Raw genomic sequence first — 16,479 nt, 5'->3', positions numbered from 1 at the left:
TAGAATTATGTATAACCAAACCTCAACTCCCATTCTAATCCAGATTTCCAAATATGCTCAGTATCACAAAATGAAATAGCACATAACCCTCAATACTGTTTAAAACTTGAATCATTTCTGCTCACTGCAAACTTCCACCCCCAAACCGGATCTTATTGTGTTGCCCTCTATTGTAGCATCGTTGTCTACTTAGCAGCTAATCTTCAAGCTAGAAGGCCAAACACAATGTTCAGTGCTCCATCCCTCAGCCCACACATCTAATACCAAGTTCTAAATGCTCAGAGACTCCCCAATGCTGACAAAATAGTTTTGCCTCCTTAATGGAACATCAAAAACCTTCCATCTGTTCAGGTTGTTGTTTTTTTCCTGACTTTTTCCCAGCAACCTTGAACACACCTCACATTCTAAACTCAATGTCACCAAAATATGCCATGTACCTTTGACTTCCAGCCATGTCTCTCCAGGTGGAAGGCTGAGCATAAGCAATATCCTGTCTATCATAAAACTATTAAATCCTCCAAGCCCAGCTAAAATGTCACTGCATCTATGAAGTTGTCTGTGATTCTGAAAGCCCACTTAGAAATAATTCTACTATCCCTCAATTCTACTTCATTACAATTCTAAACATTCCCTTGATTAGTAAACAACCAAAACTTATGATGTCCCTTATTAAAACCTTCAAACATAACGTATATAGGCTAGTACTGAACAAAGTAACTTCTGAGAGCAAAAAAAAAAACCTCTCAGTTGAATAGTTAAGAACATGGTTTTCATTTGCAGACACAATGGAACAGAAAAGTCTATGCTTATATAAAATTTACATTGTCTGGAATTTAAAAACTGAACTGGAAAATATTTTCATGGTTAATCTTATACTACATAAGAAGTGAAGTATTACTAAAAAACCCAAGTTAATGAAAAACTGGTAAAGAGTACCCTGTTATTATATCACATATAAATACGAATAATTTTAATTAAGCTAAAATAGGCATATAGTCCTTATAATCAGATATTCCAGTTACTGGTAAATAAGATTCTGATAAACTACTTGATATACAGATACAAACATCTGTAATGCACAGCTACCAGTACTGGTCATCCACAAGGACTGGTCATACACACTGTTGCCTTCAGAACGTGCTACAAGCCATTTTCTTCTCCATAACTGCTATAGCTTTTGCTTACTGCTTTAAGGAAAGTCAACCTGGCTGCCCCAGGGGATTTTAAGACCAGGGACCTTCCTCTGCAGGAGATGAGGGCAAGGGCAAGCATATTAGAAAGACAAGGCCCACGGGAATGGTTAAGCAGAAATTCTGTCCGTAGGGACCAATGCACAACGGCCAAATGCCGAGGAAGTCAGTGCTAGATAAACAAAACGACTGTATGTCACTAAAGTGACTAAGTTATCATCTGTCTGCCCTCTAAGATGGCTGCTGTTAGGTAACAGTCTCAGACACACCAGGACTTAATGTGACTAAGCTTTTATTCTAAAAGCATCAAACTGTAACTTAGGGAAATTATTATTTTTTTAACTCTAGTAGACTAGTGAAGGATATTAGTCACTTTCAGTTTTCTCTGCCCAAAGCGATTACTTCTAATCCTGGTAATGAAATACTAATATTTCACTTTCAACCACAAAAAATTTCCCTACCAACTGCCCCCTAGATCTGCCTATCCTGAGCCAACCTGTGATCTCACCTTTAACTTGTCCTCCCCACTAAATACCCTGAAGAAAAGTAACTATTAAATGAAAATCAAAAGCATGAGTTACATTTTTCCGGTTCATATTAGAACATTTCATCACTTGAACTATGTCTTTGCTTGCCTTCATTTTGATTAAGCTGTTTAAAGCAACTTTTTTAAAAATTGAAGTATAGTTGATTTAAAGCACTTTTTAAACCTAACTCTACCTTAGGGTTTCTAACTATAGATTTTCAAAAGGAAAGAAATTTTATTTGGCATCTGACTTTCAAATCTAAAAAAACTTTATTGAGGTATCAGAAAGACTTAAATAACGGTCACCTTAACTTAGTAGTATTCCCATTACGTCACTCTATAAACTCATCTGTAAACGGCATTATCGGAGCTAGACAACTGTAATATGCCCTGCCGGTCTATGATATGAAAATTAACTCTCTGAAGACCGCTGCTTGCATGTGAAACTGCACTCTGAAAATGAGTAGTAGAGCAAACGTATTTTTTTCATGTTACTTTGGTAAAATGGATAATCATGATGTCCAGTCAAACCATTATGAGGAGACCAGAGGTCTGAGCAAACACAAGTATACCTTAAAACCAGCTTCTAACAGGATGAACTGTGGGGGTGGCGGCAACCAGAGTGGAAGGAGATGAACTGGCCTATCAGCAGGAAGGAGCATCGTGGACAGCAGATGGTTAGGTCTATGGCTCAAGAGCAAGTTCTAAGGCGCATGGCTCTCCAACAATATCAGGAAGTGCTTTGTGGGGAATAATAAAAATTCTAGAAGCTACAGCACAGGAAAAGTTTGAGAATAAAAAAAACATCAACTTTCTATTTTTTCTAACCCTCTAAGTGTTAAAGTTTACTTGTTACTTACAAGAGTGTTAAGTATTGAAAGAAAGATTTCTCTAACTTTAAATAACAATTGTCTCCAGAAATCAAATTTTAGCTGAGACTAAAAATCTGAAATTTACACTATCTTTTTGTACCTTAGTACAATCAGAAAATTGCCAAACCAATTAATTTGAAGAAATATATACCAATTTTTTCAAAACTACATGACATACACACAGGAAAATCCATCTAAAAGTCAGCTCCCAGTCCCCCTTAACTCCTTTCCTCCCAAACTTTAAATGTAGGCCTTTCCTAAAACGAACATCCTCAGCCCTCCTCTATAGTTTGTCCCAGGCAGAATTTATCTACTCTTATCTTACTATCTCCCATCTCTGATCAATTACAAAATCCAGTTCCTTCATAATCACCTTTGAATCCATCCTTCCTTTCCATTTCTATTGCCACTGCCTAAATCAATCACCTCAAGTCTCAATCACCTCAATCGGCTGATTTTCTATTTGCTAGCCTCTTTGCATCCTAAACTAGCCAGACTGCTCTTCCTCAAACACCACTATTATGAAAGTGCCAGTTTAAATGCCTTCAACGGACTTCAACCCATCAGCAAAAGGGAGCCAAACATTTTAGCCCTGCATTTGAGATTCTTTGTCATCCAGTCTTCTCATAACCTTTCAACCCTATTTTCCACTCCTCTTACCCAGTGACTTCTGCCATACTGGTTTATTCAAGTCTAATCTGAATCAATAGGCTGAATGATTTCCCTCTTCAGCCCTATGCAAACCATGTATCTTACTTGGTCCAGCATGAGTGTCTCCACCCACAATCCCCAAGAGCCCAGAAACACTAATCCATCTTATACCTCTTCCATAAAACCTTAACAGAACAAAGTAATAGGAATTACGTAAATAATCATGAACCACCTGTTGGCATCTCTTGTAGTCTAGTTTGAAATACTGAGTTCTATATGGCTGTAAAACTTCTACAAGTTCAAATCTTATCTTCACAAATAGCATACTGAAGTAGAGTTATTAATGAATGAAATGATAGGACATCAAATGTGCTTCAAAATAATGAAGGTTGAGTCAGGGTAGTAGATGTGGGTATGGATGAAATAAGGCTGTCAACTGTTGAACTGGATACTTGGTAGTTCTTTATATAATTCTACTTTTGTATATAAGTTTGAAATGTTCTATAATAAAATTCTTAAAATATAAACATTAAAGTATGCAAGCTATTTCCCCATGAAAACTGAAAAGTAGTTTTTAAAAAATATGAAGAGTTTGGGCAAGTAAATTGGAGCATGAAAGAATTTCCTTAGCAGCTGGGGTGGGGGCTGGGGTGGAGAATTATTTTTAAAGTATCAATAAGAAAAAAAGTGTATTTACAATTTGGCTACAGATAAGATGGACAGCATTCCACCTTTTCCCTCGACTTAAACGTTTAAGGAATCACCACACAATTTTAAATGGTATGAAAGACCTTTAGTAGAATTCAAATTCTGTACCCATCATCCTTATTCCATAAACTAGCATTTATTTAACAAAAATTATATGCAGGGTATATTATTGGTAGCAAATTCCACTATCTCTATATCATGGTTACGAATATGGTTAAAAATTCAGGGTGATCCACTAAAAAATAAAAAAAATGAATGAACATAGAATTCTACCTAATCTCATCTCACTGCCACAAGCACTCACCTTCTGAAAAAGCAAAAACACTGGTTATTTTGGTTGAATTAGAGACTGAACACTGCTATGGAAATGTCAGAAATTAAGCATGTCTGGAAATTATTTCAAAATATAATGGGAGAGGTGGGAAGGGGACTGGATATTGATGAAACGAGACTGGCCAGGAGTCGATAATTGTTAAAACTGGTAGACAAGTACAGGAGGAATTCATTACACTTTTCTAACTACTTTTGTTTTTGCATATGTTTGAACTCTCCCATAATAAAAAAATATACACATAGATAGATAAGAATACCCAAAAAACAGGGCTTCCCTGGTGGCACAGTGGTTGAGAATCCGCCTGCCGATGCAGGAGACACGGGTTCGTGCCCTGGTCCGGGAAGATCCCACATGCCGTGGAGCAACTAAGCCCGTGAGCCATGGCCGCTAGGCCTGTGCGTCCGGAGCCTGTGCTCCACAACGGGAGAGGCCACAACAGTGAGAGGCCCGCATACCGAAAAAAAAAAAAAAAAAAAAAAGAATACCCAAAAAACAAACTATATTTCTTAAAAAGAGGCTAGGGGTCTCTGGAAAAGGCCTTTTTAAAGAAATGCATACATCACTACACACATGTTCAACAGAATTTTAAATTCATTCATCCTTGCTTTAATCTATGGATTCCTCCAGTATGAAAAGAACTATGAAAGAACATACACACATACACAAACATGTGTTGGGGTGTGTGTATATGTGTGTGCACAGACAAATATATTCAGAAAACAGAATGGAAGACAATATGTCAAAATATTAACAGTGATTCTCTTTAGAACTATATAAGGATTGTGATTTCTCTTTATATACTCTTCTCTATTTTCCCAATTTTCCACACTGAGCATGGGTTATTTTTATAATCAGGGAAAAAATGGAATATTTTTTAAACCTCTGATAACCGTGTAAAACCTAAGCTCTACCCTAAACACATTTCAAAATACAACAAAATATTGCAAATCCTCACATAATTAACAAGCATATGCTTTTATTTATGTTGGGTAATTAAGTGAAGAGAAAGGAACAAAGATTTTACTGATCTATTGACCATCTACTACACACCTAATGCCTTACAGTATTTTCATTTAATCTCACAAAATTCCATGAAGTAGAATTCTTACCCCTGATTTACAGTTGAGAAATCGGAAGCTTACAAAAGTTTAAAAATCTGTCCAAGTTAAAACAATAAAGCAAGATTCAAGATTCAAGTCCCAATCTCCTGACCCAAAGTCCCTATTTTTATTCTAAACCAGTGCTATGCAAGTAGTTTATGGACAGACTTACTTCAAACAAGGTCTTCAAATAAGTACAGAAATGGAGAGAAAGCATTTAGAAACTGCTATGGCAATATGACATGGTAAATTTATGACTTGTAGCATCTAACAATAAAAAGTTGCAATGTGTATTTCATATGTCCACTTTTTGTGTGTGTGTGTGTGTGTGTGTGTGTGTGTGTGTGTGTGGTACGCGGGCCTCTCACTGCCGTGGCCTCTCCCGTCGCGGAGCACAGGCTCCAGACGCACAGGCTCAGAAGCCATGGCTCACGGGCCCAGCCGCTCCGCGGCATGTGGGATCCTCCTGGACTGGGGCACGAACCCGTGTCCCCTGCATCGGCAGGCAGACTCTCAACCGCTGCGTCACCAGGGAAGCCCCGTATGTCCACTTTTGTATTATATTGCCCACTTCTGCTAGGGGCCTCCAGGAAAGATCTTTCTTTTTTAAAGAGATGCATATATCACTGCATACACGTTAAAAAGAATTCTAAGGACATTCATTTTTGCTTTAATTCATTCAGTATAAAAAGAAGAGGAAAAGAACACCAAGATACAGCAGTCAAAAATCATCAGGAGGATGATGTTCTTCTTCCTCACATTTGTAAATCACGAATAATTATTCCTGACAAATGCTGTGTTCCGTTTTTAAGATCTAATTTTATATTTACTATCATTTGCATTTTCACACTGCTTATGTAGTCAAGTTCCCAAACAAATGAGTTTGAATTTATACCCTAATAAGATAAGGCAAAATCATAAGATCCACATATATTATTCAAATTTCACCCTATTTTATACTTCTCCTTCCTTGAGAAGTTTTAGTTTTTAGAAGTTCTGACAAAATTAAGTAAAACTTCATTTTTCAATTTGCCTAGTTATTTCTTAGTGGAAATGGCAAACAATAAAAGATCAACAGACAAGAGCTGCAAGTAATACCTATCAAGTCAAACAGTAAATCCATGAAATAAGAGTTGATGACTTATTTCTAATTCATCATGCTGGGCTAAGAAATCTCAAATACAAGCTAAACATTATGAATCTCTATTAGTCCCACTATAAAGTGTAAAACAAAAACAAAGCAAAAAAAATCATCATCAACTTCACAAATCATCTGCTTCTGTTCCACTAAAGTTAAATTACAAAAACTTAAATTGTGACTCTATATCTCACAAATGAAATTTTAAAAGCAATCTGAAAAAAATCATACATCAGTTTCTGTTGGAGATTATTTTTAGCATGTATGTGTATCGGTTCCTTTTGAGCTATGTATTTCCTCAACTACAGGTATTATGCGTATTCTGGCAGGTGAGACTTTGCATGTCAAACTCCAAAAATCGGATGTAGGACAGATGACAATGTTGCAACCTAACAGAAATCCCTCTAGCACATCACAAAAAGATATGATGGTACAGTTGAGAAAAGAATTATCAGAGCACAATTTCCACCACACCTGTCTTTTATTTCTGGATTCAGGCTTCAATCAGGCATTATCAAGAAAAGAGACTAAAAGCAAGTTAAACTTTCAATTACGCAATAAGCATTTAATAAATATTGTATTTTGTTCCTTTCTCCAACTAAAGGGATTTTTTTTTAATTGGTCTGTAGGATACATTTCAACTGTATCTCAACTCTGAAAGAAACATATAAAGCTTTTCCCAGGAACCATATAAAACTATTTCATAAGCTGCATTTATTTAGCCTGCAAGTTACAATGTGATTTCTTCTAATTTAAGTGAAAGCTTTTAAAATGAAAAAGATCTATAGCTTGCTCCTCCGCGAATGTGTTGCCTATCTGAATATCTGATAAATAAGAGGGGCAACCCTAGGATAAACAAGAAAAAGGGAAATATTTCTGAACAAAATGGTCACTTCTGTTACCCAGAAAAAAACTGCTTTAATTATGTTAATTTACTACAAATTTTCCATTTTTCCCCGCTTCAATATTACATAGAACTGGAAGATCATCTTTTGGTACAATAGCTTCACTGCGAAACAGGATTTAAAATGTACCCCTTGTCAACTTCAGGATGCAAGCATAATAGTAAATAATTACATTATTTTAGTGGTACACCAAGCTTAATAAAGTAGATTAGGCAACAGATGTTGCAATATTTTAGAATATAACTAGAGATCTCTATGTGAGGCAGCAGCAGAGCAGGGTAGCTAAGAGTTGTGGGGTTAAACCACCTGCATCAGGATTCTAACTCTGCACCTACTAGCAGTACAACCTCAAGCCTATTACTTCACTTCCCTGTCCTAACTCCCCATCTATAAAATGGAGATAATTGCACAGCACAACATCACAGGTAATATAAAGCAAAGGCTAAGAGGTCACTTAAGCCTTGTTTTACAAAATTTTACGTGCCATGTATCAAACACTTATTTAGTATCTGTGTGTTCAGCACTGGGTCTGGGGGGAGGAAGACAGCTATGTGAGAAAGCCACAGGTCCTGCGGAAATGAACAAGAGTAATACAGGAGACACCACGTTTAACTACATAAGGATGACCAGAAAGAAAATATTATGGAGAAAGATAGTTTACTGAATGTCAACAAGACTTCAATTAAGAACTGTGTGTGACCCTTGCAACTATACTCCAATAAAAATTATTTTTTTAAAAAAAGAACTGTGACCCTTGGTCCACTGAGCTAGTTTTTTCCAACAAAGACTACCAGAGAGAGTCTATTATTTTTAAACCAAAAAAAAAAAAAAGAAAAAAAAAAGAGGGAAAGAGCCTAGTTGAACTTTGACATCCTCAATGATTCAGAATTCATGGCCTCAAAGACCATACCAGCCTTTCCTAACAAATGAGATATGCCTACAGACTTTTTTAAACCTATTTATATGTTCAGTCCATACAACTTGAGTTATTTAATGAACTGTTTTCCTTAGTTAGTCCTTAAACATATCCAAAACTTTAAGGGATCTACATATTTATTTTGGTATTCTAGAATTGAATCCTTATAGCACTATGAGGTACAGGTACAATCATACCCGCTTTACAAACAGAGAAACCACAGCACTGGGAAGTGTAAATGACATGCTCGCGGCTGCACCATTGGTAAATGCAGAGGTAGAATACCAATTCCAGACCTTAACCCCCTGTGCCCTGCTGCTTTCCCTAGAGACTCCTACTTTTATCATCTCACTCATGATTTAAAGCCCTCAATTATATTGCCCGAGTCCTCTTCTTTCCAGATCAAGGTGGAATCTCTTTAGTCTCTCATCATGCATCTGCTCCTTAATGATTATTTTAACTATTCTCTGGTTCCATTTTATCTTTTCAGAGAAGTGATCAGGTGTGAATGCATCATAATTTAATAAAAGAGTCAAAAATGGTTACTATTATGTTTCCAATACCCAACCAGATGATATTTTATGGCAGCAGCTGTAGCAGTTTACCATGACTCCCAGGCCTTTAACCCAGTTATAACCAGAAGTCTAGAACCCAACAAGACATCGATACAGAGCTCACACCAAGGTTAAGCATAGACTTGATTTTTAAAAAGGCATAAAACAGCTACTAAAGGTTCCTCTGCAGAGGAAAACAATATTTCAAAAATATCAATCTGCAAGTGCAAGAAACAAAAACTAGAAATGATAGGAGTCAAGTAGACCAGTAAGAAAAGTATTATTCAAATAATGGGCTCATATGATGGCAATGAACTTTTTCAGAAACTATACCAATGGATCCAATGCTTGATCAAACCACACCCTTTTAAAAAACAAACTTTGGATGATCATATACAAACTGCCACAGTACTATCAGTAATCCTGACAGAAGGCATAATTATATTGCTTAACTAGCAACCAGAGGCATACCTTCCTATTAGAACTTGGCAATCTCAGGAAACAGCAAGAAAAGAAAAAAATTCTACCACAATTTGAGGCTTTCTCAATGAGCTTAAGTCCAATTAATAACTGTAAGACACACCCTGCGTTAACAGGCACAGATTTGTTTAAATTAATCCTCCCATGGGCAAGCTAAATCAGGAGTTAGCATTATTAGAATCTATGTGCACACAACTGTGTGCAGGTGTTCACATTACCAACGGAAGAGTTGACTCTTAATCCACATATTAACAGATATGGCTAGTATTCTGTGAGCTACTGGTTTTCAATGAGTGGCAGGTATACAAGGATGCTAATATGCAAAGCAGTGACACTGCAGATTGAAAAATAGTGTGTTCACCTCTAATATGAGTAGATGACTTCCAGCATTCATCACTGAAAGCAGAAGTCAAAGTCAGAGTAACTACTATATCACAAGTATCACATCACACTCTATGTGTCCTCCTGTCTCAGAATGTAACCTCTCAAAATGAAATCAAGACTGGATGTTACAATCTTGTACAGCAACTAAGCTTTGTAGGTAGACAACAAACAATAGACAGCACTCCCTCCAGCCCTGAACTAAGCCCATGTGGCACAACTCTGTTCAATGTGTCTTTTCACTTGGCATAAACAAGTAAAAAGCAAATCATGTTGTACTGTCTCATAAAAAGACTTTAAGGGACTTCCCTGGTGGTTCAGTGGTTAAGAATCTGCCTGCCAACTCAGGGGACACAGGTTCGAGCCCCGGTCCGGGAAGATTCCACACGCCGTGTAAAGCCCATGCGCCACAAATACTGAGCCTGCACTCTAGATCCCGCGAGCCACAACTACTGAGACTGAGTGCCTAGAGCCTGTGCTCTGCAACAAGGGAAGCCAACGCAATGAGAAGCACGTGCACCACAATGAAGGGTAGCCCCTGATCGCAGCAACCAGAGAAAGCTGGCGCACAGCAATGAAGACCCAGTGCAGCCAATAATAAAATTAATTAATTAATTATTTTAAAAAGACTTTAATTTTATAAATTTATTAAATTTATTTTTTAAAGACTTTTATGAATTTATTTATTAAATAAATTCATTTTTAAGACTTTAATTTTATAAATTTATTTTAAAAATTTACTTTTAAAAAACTAATTTTATAAATTTATTTATTAAATAAATTTATTTTTAAAAGACTAATTTTATAAATTTATTTTATTACTGGCTGCGTTGGGTCTTCATTGCTGCACACAGGCTACTCTTCATTGCGGTGTGCGGGCTTCTCATTGCAGTGGCTTCTCTTGTTGCAGAGCACGGGCTCTAGGCACGCAGGCTTCAGTAGTTGTGGCACGTGGGCTCAGCAGCTGTGGCTCGTGGGCTCTAGAGGGCAGGCTCAGTAGCTGTGGAGCATAGGCTTAGCTGCTCCACCGCATGTGGGATCTTCCTGGACCAGGGCTCGAACCCGTGTCCCCTGCACTAGCAGGCAGACTCTTAACCACTGGGCCACAAGGGAAGCCCAAGACTTCAATTTTAGCGAGTAATTATTACTACACTGGTTTGTGATTCTTCACAGGATGAATTTGTTTAGAAAGTTTTAGATTGATTATATCAGTTTTTCTACCATAAAATAATCTATTGAGCTTGTATAAAAGTTAACATCGAAAATTTACAATACATTTTTTTAAAAAAATAAAAGGTGACCACACATCAGAATGAGTTGCTACAGCAGTCTGACTTTTTTTTTTTTTTTTTTTTTTGCGGTACGTGGGCCTCTCACTGTTGTGGCCTCTCCCGTTGCGGAGCACAGGCTCCGGACGCGCAGGCTCAGCGGCCATGGCTCACGGGCCCAGCCACTCCGCGGCACGTGGGATCTTCCCGGACCGGGGCACGAACCCGTGTCCCCTGCATCGGCAGGCGGACTCTCAACCACTGCGCCACCAGGGAAGCCCAATCTGCCTTTTTAAAATAACTTTTCCAGGTACTGCAAAAAGAACAGCAACAAAAAAGCTTTGCAGCAACCAAAAGTAAGTTCGAACAAATACATCATCCCAAAACCAAACAAACCATATCCCAGGAAAAGTGCCACAGGGAGCGAAATTCAAAGTTGAAAATGCTCTACTGAGAATAGACTAGTCACTTATTCCTCAAGGAGTTCAATCCCAGACACAGAATGTTCTTGTCACATATAACTGGCTAAAAGACATCAATACAGAGTTCACATAAAGAAGGTTATGCATACTACTTGCTTAAAAAGAAAACAGAAGGAGCTGTTAACGAAAGAATATGCAAAAATGAACAACTGTGAAAAGCACTAAATTAAACAAGTGAACTTGAGAGTAACCATTTGTTCCACGATAACTTTCTTAGTATTACTGAAATAAATTTAATATGTAATGATGGGGAAATACAAAACAAGATTATCACCTTTGTATGTTTAAAATAAGTTTTCTAATTATCATTTAAGATTTCAAAATGAGTGGTCTCGGATTAAGTGACAAAATAAGTTCTAATGCAACACCACTTTCATTTTATTTTATTTTTTTACTTCAATAGGTGAAATAACTTCACTGAAACTACTCTTCCATATATTTGAGCAACTATCAGGAATATGTTCATATTTACATGTTATACCAGTAGTGATCGCATTCTTGTGTGAATATATATATGTACATACTCACATACACATATACACGTACTTTTTAACCTCTTAAATCTATTTAAGAGTATTTTCAATTCATAAACATTGTATTTGTGTGTGTGTGTGTGTGTGTATATATATATATATATATATATATATATATATATATATATATATATATACTTTTACCCAGGGGTAATGTATGGAAAAAAGGAAATCCTTCCTACAATACTCCAATGGCTAAATGGCAGACGACAACTACCCCAACACCCATATATCGTCCCTGGAAATGATTCAATTAGCCCACAAACATGGCCCTCCAAGCCACTGAGTGTAACATGTTTATATTTGTATTCTCTTCGAGAAATGGGACTGTTTATAAGAAAAGTTAGTAAATTTGTTAAGAAAATTCCATTGGTATCAATAGCCAAAGACAGTTCCCTGAGCTTACTGGGTCGGAAAGCATGACCACAGGATTCACCATCAAGCTGAAAACCTGTTATCATTCAGACCAAGTTTTCTCAATCCAGCACTTGTGACACTTGGGGCCAGATAATCCTTTGTTGTGAGGGCTGTCCTGTGTACCGTAGAATACGATGTTTAGCAGCAGCTCTGGCCTCTACCCGCTAGATGCCAGTAGCACCCCCTTCCAAGGTGTGACAACCAAAAAGGTCCCCAGACATTACCAAATATCCCCCGGAGGACAAATTTTGGTCTAGGAGTCTAACAACGTATTACACTGTTTGGTTTCAAAAGGGAGTAAATTCTGCAACACCAAGAAACTACAGGCATTCCAAGTGGCTACTTCATAAGAAACTTTCCTGGATCCCACAAAGCAACTGAAACCTTGTTACTGCAGATACCTCATTCTTCCACATGTGCATGATTAAACACTCTTGTGATGATGAATCTGGGACAGGAGCCAACAGTGACTGGTTTTATAGTTTCGATGAATTACACCTTCTTTTAACCCTTCAGAGGAATAATCATCCCTGCCAGAGTAACCCTTCTTTCCGCAAACCATTTTCCCCAACACTTTACCTGTAAGAGGCCCTCCTATGGCCTCTCACCATTCAGACACTGTGACTGTCACTGCACTGGGGTCAACTCTCACCCAAGGGCTCGGGCACCTTCTACTACCAGGCCAGTCTGTCTCTGCCACTCCCTTCTGGCCCCTGCTCTCCTCTTGACGTCCCCTACCCAGGTCAGCTCTCGACCCTTGACCCCGGCCTGACCCTGCCGCCCCCTCCCCGCCCCCAAGGCGGTACCTGAAGTAGTAGACATCGCTCTTGCCGGCACTGAGCCCAGATTTTCGGATCACTTCCTCCTTCTTCCATCCGGGGGGGAGGGCCGGGCAGTCCATCCTCTTCCCGCTCTCCGTGGCCCGGGGTCCCCTGGGCCCCGGTCCCGCGCTCCCCGACGGGAAAGGGACCGGCTCCCGCCGGGGGGCGCCGCCGCCACCGCTGCCGCCGCAGCCGCCGCCGTCGCCGCCAAGGCCGCTGCCGCCACTCTGGGGACGGCCGCGGCCCCGGCCCCGGCCCCGTCCCCGTCCCCGGCCACGGCCCCGGCCCCGGCCACGGCCACAGACGCCGCCGCCCCGGCCCGCCTGCTTCCACCGCCCCCGGCCACGGCCGCCGCCCCGAGCGCCTTCCCTGCGCACGCCGCTCACCGGGGACGGGGCGAGCGCGCAGCCCTGGCCCCCCTGCTCTATGGCGGAGTCGCCGCCAGCGCCGCTGCCGCCCGCCGCGCTCTCCCCCTCCTCCTGCTCCGGGCAGCAGCGGCCTCCCCCCGGGTGCGCGCGCATCCAGCCCCCTCCCCAGCCGGCGCTGCGCTTCTTCCGTAACCGAGCCCTTGGAATCCCGGAGACCCGCCCCGCCCGCAGCGCGGCGCGCGGGGGACGCGCGCAAGCATCATAGAGCGGGCGCGCACAGAGAGGCCCTCCCGCCCGGGGCGTGGCCCCAGCCACCGCCTCTTAGGTCCTCCAAGCGGTCAGGGCGGCCATCTTGTCTCCGCCTCCTCGAGGACGCGCCCCCCAGCCCCACCCGCTCCGCCCCCGGCCTCGCCCTTCCTGCCCCCACCCCCAAGAGGCGCGCGATTTGGGCCCAGAGTCACTTGTAGAGAAATGTCAGAAGTGCGGTTAATTTGTTTCAAACTGGGTTAACCTCTCTCACTGTATGATTTTACCTACGTTTGCTTCCCAATTAAAGAGCAACAAACAAAATGTATCTCATATTTTATGTTTACTATATAAATATGAGACTATTCATTTAACGACATGGAAGATACCCCCTTTCCTGCCTCGACATCGTAGCTTGCCAGGGAGCTCAGACTGATGGATTGAGTCGAAGTGTCCCCATAGCGGAGTATCACTATCCTCCAGAGTCTGGCTTCCGGGCCTTAGGACCCTGGATTAATTATTCTCTTAGAACTTTGTAAGGCTACAGGATGGTAAGTGACAACTTGGAAAGTTCCCTCCAGTTCTACAGGTTTTACCGCTAAATTCCCCATAAAATGACCAGAATTCCTGAATCCACCTAGAATTTACCAAATTTCTCAGGGTCTTAATTTGTACTTCCTTGTCTAATGACCTTTGACAAATATCAATGACCTTTGACTTGGTAAATACACCTTTATGTTGAAAGACCAATTTAACCCACTGTCACCAGCCTTTAGGAATCTGGATGGAATTCACTTGGACCTGCCAACTCATTGTTCAGGAGTGATTTTAAAGAATAATACCAAATTGATTAAGAAAACTGATTTCCATTTCGGAGGAGCGGTTTCTATATCTTTGTTTAACCTTTTGAAATGTAAGATGATATATTATGAAATGTTTGGAATACTGAAAATAGTGTTCAATTATCTTCAGTTTTTGGCTACGTAGGACCTAAAAGTTGAGGGCCAAGTTTAATGGATAGAAAATATTGATTAATATACAATAATGGAAAACCTAAATTTATTTGATCTGCTTTTGCAGCATATTCAAACACCAGCTCAAACACACAAACTTGTCTATCTCTGAGCTTGATCTTAAACTTCTTTTAATGTCCTTGAGTTGAGATATGCTAAGCTATAGCTTCCTCCATGAAATCTGTCTAGAAATGTGTCTAGCAAAGAGTTGCAAAGTCAAGTTCTCAGGAGACAGGTCAGTGCTGGAGTCATGCATTTAGAAGTCATCTTGTGAAAGTGACAGTTGAAGGAAACCCTGTAAGTAAATAACATCACCAAGAAAGAATATGCATGGTAAAATAATTAATTAATTAATTAAAATTTTAAAAATAATAATTAAAAAAAGAAAGAGGAACCAAGAACTGAGTCTTAAGGAACTCCTACGTTTAAGGCGCAGGTGAAGGAGTAAAAGTCAGAGAAGTTTGGATAACAGGGAATTCCCTGCAGGTCCAGAGGTTAGGACTCCATGCGTCCACTGCTGGGGGCTCAGGTTCAATCCCAGGTCCGGGAACTAAGATCCCACAAGCCACAGGGTTTGCAAAAACACAAACAAACAAACAAAAAAAAACAACCTCTGTAAGCGGAAGGGCTTTGATATTCACACCTAATTAAAAACAAAAGGATAAATGTGAGCAAAAATCTCAGTAGAAGTGGTAGAGATAAGAGATGGGAAAAGATATACTTTTGGAAATGTTTACCTTTCCATGCTGTGTCTAACAAGGCTATAGATCAAATGATGTAATGGATATAAAAGCATGTTTAAAAGAATAAATCACTATCATTTTAAGGTAATTACTTTGACTTCTGTTAACAGATTCTATACGCTAAAGCCCACTAGACATAGTGGAATGTTCCCTCTGTTAAGAAAATCTCATTTAGAGCATTTCAAAAGCTTTTCTGGTCATATTTGAATTTTTCTGTTGTGATACCATAAACCAAAGTATAAAAACAAACAAAAAACATTTATTCTCCCACTAAAAGAAGAAAATAGTGTAATTAAGTAAACATTAAATTCTCACAGGGATTAGATTGACACCTAAAAGTATTGAGGATAAATGCTAAATACCTAAGAGATAAGTCCTTTTGTTTCCATTAAAATACTGGACAAATAATAACCCTTTTCTAATTCTGGGAAAATGCATTTTGTATCACTCCTCGAAGAACAGCAACATTGTTTTTCTCAGGCAGGACAGCTGTGACCAAACTTTTCAATTTTATCTCTCTTACAGTGGAAAAGGTCTTGCTGGCTTCACCTAATGGAAAAAGTGAAAGACAACAAGAGAGAATTATGTATGAAATCTGGCCCCTTAAGCAAACAGTAGAGATTTAACCACCTCTGATCTCTTACTCCCAGGTGTAAAAAGCAGGTGCTGAAACACCACCTGTCACCCCTGGAAGACTACCTATTCTTTAAAATATTTTCGTTTTGTTATTTCCAGGGAAAGCTGAGTTTAAGCCACTACAGATAATGCCGTTTTCAAGAAAAATAGGTAGTTTGGATTTTTATTAAGAAAAATAGAACAAATTCAGGGAATTA

The 16,479-nt window shown here is 39.5% G+C and overlaps 1 protein-coding gene across 1 annotated transcript in view; it reads right to left on the bottom strand.

Annotated features, from left to right (window-relative positions):
- Positions 1-13,869, bottom strand: part of MBD2 (methyl-CpG binding domain protein 2) — a 70,189-nt gene extending 56,320 nt beyond the window's left edge. Inside the window, exon 1 of the mRNA XM_059039730.2 lies at positions 13,262-13,869. Within this exon, the coding sequence (XP_058895713.1) occupies positions 13,262-13,797 (536 nt within the window). The 5' untranslated portion in view covers positions 13,798-13,869. The remainder of the gene's footprint in view (positions 1-13,261) is intronic.
- Positions 13,870-16,479: the final 2,610 nt, after the last annotated feature.

This window comes from Kogia breviceps, chromosome 15 (genome assembly GCF_026419965.1).
Source record: "Kogia breviceps isolate mKogBre1 chromosome 15, mKogBre1 haplotype 1, whole genome shotgun sequence".
Lineage (NCBI taxonomy): Eukaryota > Metazoa > Chordata > Mammalia > Artiodactyla > Physeteridae > Kogia > Kogia breviceps.
Note: the sequence above shows the minus strand (reverse complement) of the source record. Positions and strands in the feature narration are given on the sequence as shown.